This window comes from Talpa occidentalis, unplaced genomic scaffold (assembly GCF_014898055.3).
Source record: "Talpa occidentalis isolate TD23 unplaced genomic scaffold, MPIMG_talOcc4v2.1 talOcc4.11, whole genome shotgun sequence".
NCBI classification, from domain to species: Eukaryota; Metazoa; Chordata; class Mammalia; order Eulipotyphla; family Talpidae; genus Talpa; species Talpa occidentalis.
In genome coordinates, this window is record NW_023601104.1 from 38,159,115 (window position 1) to 38,168,327 (window position 9,213).

The 9,213-nt window shown below is 35.8% G+C and overlaps 1 protein-coding gene across 1 annotated transcript; it reads right to left on the bottom strand.

Moving 5' to 3' along the window:
* Positions 1–4,858: 4,858 nt before the first annotated feature.
* Positions 4,859–5,797, bottom strand: LOC119238184 (olfactory receptor 4K3-like). The gene has a single exon (XM_037501892.1). The coding sequence runs from the start codon at positions 5,795–5,797 to the stop codon at positions 4,859–4,861; it is 939 nt and encodes a 312-aa protein (XP_037357789.1).
* Between the last annotated feature and the right edge of the window lie 3,416 nt (positions 5,798–9,213).

Genomic DNA, 9,213 nt, shown 5'->3' on the forward strand with positions numbered 1-9,213 from the left:
GAAGCTCTGCTTCGGGTAGGCACAAAGGAAAAGATGGAGGCTTTCTTTTCTCACCCAGCACCTTCTTATAAGGCAGAGTCCACTTATATTAGGATCTAAGTCAAAATCATAGAAACAAAATGTAGAATGGTGGTTTGCAGGAACAGGCAGGAGGAGTAAATGGGAAGTTGCTCTTCAGTGAATATGTAGTTTCAGTTTACTAAATGAATTTGTTTTAGGAATCACTCTACAGCATTGTACCTATAGTTAAAGATAACATATTATTTTCACTTAAAGATTTGTCCAGAGGCAGTTGTCATGAGTGTTTTTATCCTCATTATCACCACCACTACCATTATCAAAACTTGTACTCCAGACATGACTAGTGAAAATACTTGTCTCCCTCTCCACAGCATCTCAATCCTCCAAATTACTTGTAGAGTGGAAGCTCATGCCATAGAACACAAACCTGATTTGGCCAGAAAGCTGACCAGGAACACTCCACCCCTCCTAATGCCTACTCATAAAGCAGGGGTGTCAGAGCCTCCCCAGTGGCGCAGCGGTTGAGCGCTGGGTTGCAAAGCTGCCCGCAGCCTCTGCAGTGCCAGTTCAATCCCCGGCTGCTCCCCCAGCCACCGGAGGAGGGTCCCACATGGCGCACAGACCTCTCCTGCCGCCCGCTGCTCCCCTCAGCAGTGTGCTTCGGTCCTTCTGCCTGCTCTGCTCCCCACTCTGGCTCTGGTGAATTCTCTCACCCTCCCGTGCTTCTGACTGTACCCAGTGCTTGTATAAACAAACAAACAAACAAACAAATAAATAAATAAATAAATAATCTTAAAAAAAAAAAAAAGCAGGGGTGTCACTTAGATGAAACGAGTGGCTGTCTCTCCCTAGGTCCGGTATATTGGCATGTAGATTCTGTCCAGGGGGATAGTCACATCCTAAGTAAAAAGAATTCACAGCTCCACCTGAGGGCCTTGTGTGTATTTGGAGCAGAGTTTGGAGAGTTCCATGTACATAAAGGCAATATTAAAAAACACAAAACCAAGTTCTTGGTGGAGAGCAATTAACAAGTTACTCATAGCACCAAGTTACTGATATCAACAAACCAAATTGCATAGCAAACAGAAGTTTAATAGAGAGCAACATGTTAAGAGACAAACAAGTAAAACCCTACTGGGATCATGGTCAACCCTGGGGATAAGGGAGGCTAGTGCATGCATAGGATGCATCCACTTAGGAGAGAAATCAAAGAGAGACACTGAGAAGAAATGAATAGATTCTCTAAGCTACACACAGATCCATTAAAAGGGGTGGAGGTCTCCCTGGCATCCAAAGCATAAAAACATCCTGTAATCAAAAACTATCTGAAAAATTAAACTATACTGACTCAAGGACAACTCCCGGGAGGCCAAACTTAGAAATAAAGTCACACAGTGGTAGTCTGGAAGACAGTGTGAATGCCCAAGCCTGTCTACCTCTCAGGAGTAATTGAAGAGGGAATACCCAGCAATATTCCCTGCCTAAATGTGGGGAAAGATGCAAACTCCTTGCCACATCTGGTAGTAAAGGATAAAGTTCTAATTGGTTGAGGAGGCTTAAGCTTAATCATTGACCAATAAGTGGTTTATGGTCTCACAGAAGTAGATAGGTTAGAGGTTAAGCACAAGGAAAATCATCTGAGCAGAGAAATCAGAGGCTATACGCTGTGGGGCAGTGTGTTAATTCTAACATCATAGAATTAATACAACCAAGTCACTAAACAAATAAGTAAAGATTAAGAACATCAAAACTCGGGCCTCCCTGGTGGCACAGGAAGTTAAGTCTCAGCACTATGAAGCTATCGGCAGCCATTGAAGCACGAGTTTGATCCACATGTTGCAGCAGACCTCTCCTGTCTCGCCCACTGCCCCCCTCAGCAGTGTATTTCAGTCAATCCTCCTCTTCTGCTCCCCACTCTCTCTGGTGACTCCTCTCACCAGCCCCACCCCACACACACACACCTCTGGCCTATACCCCAGCTCTTGTATCCATAAATAAATAAATCTTTAAATAAAATAAAAAGAAACCAACCCTGGAGGAACAAAGGGGCAGTAACCAGAGTTGCTATAATGTATTATCCAAAATGTCCAGCTTTGCAGCAAAAATGGTGAGACATACAAAAACACAAATATGTATCCCATATACAAAAACAAGCAACAGAAGTTACTTTCATGGAGACCCTGATATTGCACTTAGAAGAAAAATATTTCAAAACAGTAATAAATATATTCCGAAAACTAAAGAAAATCATTTCTAAAGAATTAGAAGAGGGCAATTAAATAGAGAATATCAACAAAGATATGTAAATTATAAAACATAGCCAAATGGAAATTCTAGAGTTGAAAATTATAGCTCAAGTCAAGAAATTGGGTAGAATATGATATTGGTAGAATATGATATGTTTGTTCAAATATATATATCATATATTATCATATATATGATATATATGATATATATTTGAACAAACAGGAAATAAAACAAAACAGTGAATCTGAAGATTTATTTATGGAGATTACACAGTCTCAGAAATAAATAAGAATAATAGACTGAGCCTCAGAAGAATGCAGGATACCATTAGGATTCTATGTATTTGTAGACATAAATCCTGGTTTCTAGATTGAACTATTAGTCTGATAATGATTGTAATTCTGATAGAGTACAGAAAATAGCAAGTTTGGGAAGTAGGTGATTCATTTAGATTTTATACTTTGGACTTGAGATGCCCTGAAGATACCTAAGGAAGGATTGTAGCAGAAAATTGAAAATAAAAACTTGCAGCTCAGAAATGAGGAATAAAGAGGAGACAAAAAGGAAATGACATTAGCCAGAATCTATAAATACTGTGGGGACAGCACTACCATTGTAGAGGTTGAAACCTCTACCTACTACTGAGTTAAAATTTAAAAGTTGATAAACTTGATGAAGTTTCAAGAACCTGGAACCTTCATTCTATTGATGCTGCTGAGTCCACCACAAATTTCTGGAGTCCAGGTCCTTAGTCCATTGCTGCTGTCAGGGCCAAACACACAAACATGTAAAACACCCCCCTTTTTTCCCCTGCCTTCCTTTATTGTGTTTGTATCTTCCATTGATAGAGACTTACAGAAGTAAGCCCATAAATGAATCTAGGTCATTTTCAGGCTGGCAGCTCTCTGTTATAGAGAGGAGACTATAGAAGAGCTAATGTGAGGCTGAAAGTCAATGCACATTCAGAATCATCTTTCCACTTGGCTGTTCGGAATCTGTAAATACCATTCCACATTTATTCAACTTCAAAGAATGACAGTTGTTCAGACATAATGATATGTATGCCCCATGCAAATTAAGATATTCTCTCCCTTTTTTTCCAAATTTAAAGATAAATTTTCCTATAGGTAAATATAGCCATCTCTATGTATTATTGGTGTCTCTTCTAATTTAGTTATAATCCCACACGAGTATTCTGTAACCCAGATGCTAAAATTTAAAGTTCAGCAAAAATGTCTCCATGTAAGAAAAATTAAAAAGGGAATTTGAAATCCATTACCAAATACCACAAATATATGGTTAGTCTAATGCTAACCATATGGTTAGCCTAACGATAATGATTTAGGATGAAATTATTTTTAATTTCCATAGTTTTGCCAATGGGTAGTGAAACATTGTATTTATGGTCGCCTTCTCTTACAGCCTATTTCATTCTTTTTTCACCTTCATTGAAGACTCTGATGATAGTAATTCTTTCTTGCTTGAGTGAAAGAATTTTAATTTTTGTAGATTATGTTATTTTCATTTACTTTTATTCATTGGTATGCAAGTGTTATCAAGTACCATAGAGGGTAACTTGGATTTCAGGTATGATATGCACTGCCTATTTTGTAACAGCAATCCTAGTGCACTAGATAATTGGGATAAATCTGCTTAGCTGGCTTAAAAAGCTCTTTTTTTTTTGAACCAGAGGCATAAGGATAATGAGATAATTGGTGGTTTTATACTTTCAGATCAATTTTAAATTGTTTTATCCTGTTATTGCAAAGATTTTATTGGGAACAATGATATGTAAGTGAAAGGACAAGAACAGCAACTCATAAATGTTATTAAAACTCAGATAAACATATTTTATAAGAGCATAGATTTTTTTAAGTACATGTAGGATCTGATTCGAAGTCTAATGTTCACAATGTCTGGGCCAAGCTTGGTAAATTTTATAATGCTCAGTTTTCTAGTAATAGTATTTATAATGTTTCCTGTTTTTTTTTTTTTTTTGGTGTGTGTGTTTTTTAAAGATTTGTTTATTTATGCATACAAGAGCTGGGGTACACTCTTGCTGTATGTGGGGGGTGAGAGGATTCACCAGAGACAGAGTGGGGAGCAGAACAGGCAGATTGACTGAAATACACTGCTGAGGGGAGCAGCGGGCAAGACAGGAGAGGTCTGCTGTGCCATGTGGATTGCTCCCTGGCCGGCCAGGTATTGAACTTGTGCTACAGAGGCTGCGGATTGCTTCATAGTGCAGTGCTCAACCCCTTGCGCCACCCTGTTTTTTTTTTGTTGTTTTGAAGTTAAGTGAAATGTATGCAAAGTACTTCAGACATTGTTAGAACCCAATAAATACTACTTAGAACTCAATTTAGTTTATAGAAAAAATTAAAATTGCAACATAAGTGAATGGTATTATATTGGAATGGTTTGTACTTGGGTACATGATTCAGATATTTTATTGTGTACATGCTTCTGTAGAAAGGACCATCATTTCCCAGAATGTGACTTCTAATTGGTACAAAATCATATACCTCAGTGTCTCTGGATGATGATGATGATGGCAATGATGATGATGCCTTTGATGATTGTATTTCAGTTAAAAGTTTGATCTGGAGTTCACATGCCTGGCCTTTATTTTTCTTATTGCTTTCTTCATGTCTTTATTCCTGAATGTATAGATGATTGGATTTAAAAGGGGAGTAAAAATTGTATAAAACACAGACAGGATTTTGTCAACAGAGACATTGCTGAATGGCCACACATAAATAAAAATGCAAGGTCCAAAGAACAGTACTACCACTGTAATGTGAGCTGAAAGGGTGGACAGAGCTTTCGATGACCCACTGGATGAGCGATGCTGGACAGTCATCAGGACGATGCTATAGGAGATGAACAGAATGATGAAACAGAACAAAGAGAGCACTCCACTGAATGCAATGATCAAGAGTTCCAAGATGTAGGTGTCAGTGCAGGCAAGTTTGATCACCCGAGGCAGATCACAAAAAAAACTATTAACGACATTGGAACCACAGAATGGTAAAGTTGCTGTGAAAACCATTTGGCTCGTAGTGTGCACTAAACCGGCTGTCCAGGAGAGAACTGTAAGAATGATGCAAACACGATAGCTCATAATATTTTTATAATGGAGGGGTTTGCGTATTGCAATGTATCTATCAAATGCCATGGATACAAGCAGCATCATCTCACTCCCACCAAAAAGGTGAAGAAAAAACATCTGGGCCATGCAGCCTTCAAAAGAGATGGCCTTATATGCACTAATTAAATTGAAGATCATTTTAGGAGTAGCAAAGGAGGCCAAGGACATATCAATAAAGGAGAGATTGGCCAGTAGGAAGTACATGGGAGAGTGCAATTGAGGGTCCAGTTTCACTACCAAGATAATGGTGAGGTTACCTAATACAGTGGATATATAGACAATGGAAAAAAAAAAGAAAAAGAAAATCTGTAACTCACGAACATCTGTGAGTCCCAGCAAAATAAACTCAGACACTGTGGAGTAATTTTGTTTTTCCATTTGTTTGGCTGTTGGTGTATGTTACCTAAAACAAAATTAAAATCTGTGAGTTAAAGTGGAGAGAAAAAACACATACACACTTAATTTTGCTTCCTAAAATATATTAAAATGTGCAAAAAGAATAAACAATGTGAAACAGCACTGAATTAAAGAATTAAGAATAGATCTAATTTATTAACAGCGATTATGAAGAATATTTGCCATATACAATGGCTTTTTTTAAGTGAACTGAAGCCGTCCATCTATATCTGTACTAATCTTGAGAAAAATGAATTTCTCAGTTGTCTGTTCCATGCCATCTTTTTGGAATTTGAGGAACAGATTTACTGCTTCTCCATAGGAAAATGAGAGGATGTTTCCATCTTGAACCCTGTTTCTACACTGCATAGTAATAAGAAGCACATAAATGAGGAAGGAAGAGACCAAAATATTTTATAACTGAAAAACAGCACCAAGAAAAATGAAATTGAGTATATGTAATGTAGAACACTGAAAATCTAGGAGTCAGTCCTGTAGTCTGTGCTGAAAGTCAGATAAGTAGAGATAACACATGAATCTATGGTTGACCAACTTAAAGTGTCTTCTCATCTATTTTTTCCCAAAGGTGAAAGAGTGCAAATATTTCCATCTTCTCCCGAATTTACCTTTGAGCCTATGAATAGTTGTTTGAGAGGTAGAGTGTTCAGAGAGCGCGTGAATGGATGCTAGTGCTGGCTTCATATTGTCTCATTTAACTTATTTTCTCTTCCATGTGACTGTGCAAACATATTTTAAAGCATTCATAATATCTGTAGGATATCAGAAATACAGAGAGGGACCTACAGGGAAAACACCATGGATTGGTAAGGTGGGTCCCATTTAAACATGTATGATGCCAGCCAGACTTTTTAGAGAAAGTTATCAAGGAAGATATGCCAGATACCCAAGAAGAGAGAATAACACAATATAATTTTAAAGTGAAATTAGAAAAAAGACCCACAAAATTATTTATATATAATTGAATACTTCACTAATGGAAATAAGTACACTCAATGTATTTTTATAATATTTTGATATGTTTTAATTCAGGATAGTACAAGAATAATATAATAAAGATCACCATACTACTATTACACAATTAACAAATATTTGTATTCTTATTGTATTGCTTCATAATTTTTAAATAAAATTAAAAATACCACTTGAGGTAAAGCTCACCTATATTATTTTGTGTGTAGCTTATAAAAATGAAAAATTATATTCTGTCATAATGATTATCTGCAAATAAAAATTCCATATTGCTGAATTGTTATTAAAATGGTGCAGTTTATGTATGTAGATACATTTCTATTTACATGTAAAGGACTTTTTAAAGGTTATATTTCTAGAAGTAAATTACTAATTCATTTCCAACTAATTGACTAATGCCAAATACTCAACTCACAAACATTAGTAGTTTTTTAAAGTCTCCTTCTAACCACTATTTGTTATTGCAGATAAATCTCTTTATATCTTTATATCTCTTTATATACTAAACTGTTAAAGAGCTAGATAGGCAAATAATGCAATAATTTTGAAATGATAACAAAATAAACATCCAATAAGTGTAGAACTATATTAGGTTGAGGAATTGTGAATATGTCAATCAACCATAAATTCATGTGCACATTTAACTTACTCCCAGGCTAAATCCCAGCAGGAGATTTTTAAAATATGAGAGGTTATTGTACAATGTGTATTGAAATGCAAAAGACCAAGATGAGCCAAGGGAACCTTGAAGAACAAGCTAGCATGTTAATTGTATAATTTATCAAGACCCACTGTAAAGCTATAGACTACCTTCTTTGTCTTGTGATGCGGTTACTTCCTAATACACAAATTACAAGTGGAAAATATTATACGTCAAAATGCATTTAATTCATCTAACCAATCATCATCATAGCGTAGCCTGACATATCTTAAAAATGCTGAGAACACTTTTGATTAACCCACACTTGGCTAAAATCACCTAACATAAAGGCTTATTTTATAAGAAAGTGTTAATTATCTCAGACAGAAACATATCAGACATGATAGGATTAAAAGACACAAAATACATTAAAAAAAATAAACCTGATGGCATATTCTACATTGCCCTCATGACCCTGTGACTGGCTGGAGCTGTGGCTCCCTTCCATTGCCTAAGAGCACACAAAACTCTACATTATACATCAAAAGCCAGGGGAAAGATCAAAATTTGAAGAACAGTTCCTACTGAATGTTCAAATATGACTTTGTAAAGTTGAAAAATCGTAAACCAAACCATCTGAAGGAGATAACTGTCTTCTAAGACAGTTTGATGTTGGCTCAAGGATATAAAAATAAACTGTGAAACTGAAAATAGAAGAAAAGCTCTATTTGCTGTGAGCAACAAGCAACATGGTAAAGACATTTGTGGAGAGACAGCGATGGTTCACTGGTGAGCCAGGAGGGCTGCACTGTGATACCTTCACTGCTGATGGTGGCTCTTCTTTGAGAAAGTGTCTCTTCCTGATGTCAGAATTGTGCAATGTCAGTAAATGTCGGTGGCTGACTTTTCTATATTCTTCTAAAAAGCTGACCTTCAGAATTCATATTGCTTAGCCCCTAAGGATTGGCATTTGATCATTTCCTCTGAGTTTCTTCTCATAACACATATGTAAATGTCATAAAGCTATATTTTCTGAATTAGTAAACAAAATATTCAGTAAGTGATAATGGAACAATTAACGAGCTATTGGGACTGGGGAGATCAGGATCCCAGTTTCATTTATCATGTGAAATAAATTTCAGAGGTATAAAAGGCTAATACCTGTAAAAATAAAAATATGAAATAAATAAAAAACAAAGAAGGATGAGTATTTTAAGATAATGGAGTGACTAAAAACATTTTGGAAGATATTAAAAAACTAGAATCTGTGAAGACTCATAGATTTGATTATGAGAGTGAAAAAAATAGTGAAAAGCATTAAAAAACAGAGATGAAGTATATTTTCAATGCACAAAACAAAGGACTGTTATCCCTGATTTACAAGCAATATATAGTACTCATTGAGAAAAGTTTAAGGAAACAATGAAAAGAGAAGAAACTATTAGGACTGGGAACTCACAGAAGAACTACAAAAATCTTTAAATATGAACATGCTCAGCCTTATTGATAAGTAAAGAAATGCAAGTGAAAATATATGTAATTTTATCATTTTAAAAAATAAAATCAATTTCGGTGGGGATATGAGATAAAAAATTTTAAATACAACCATTTGTATGTTGACACAATATTTTCTGGAAAATTTGGAACTATGTCTTAGATTTAAAAGTTTTAGAACACTTCAAAGGAGAACCTCTACTTCTGGGATTTAAAGGCTAAATTTTCAAAGAAAAATGCTGAAAGTACTCATTATACAATTGTCTTTAATAAC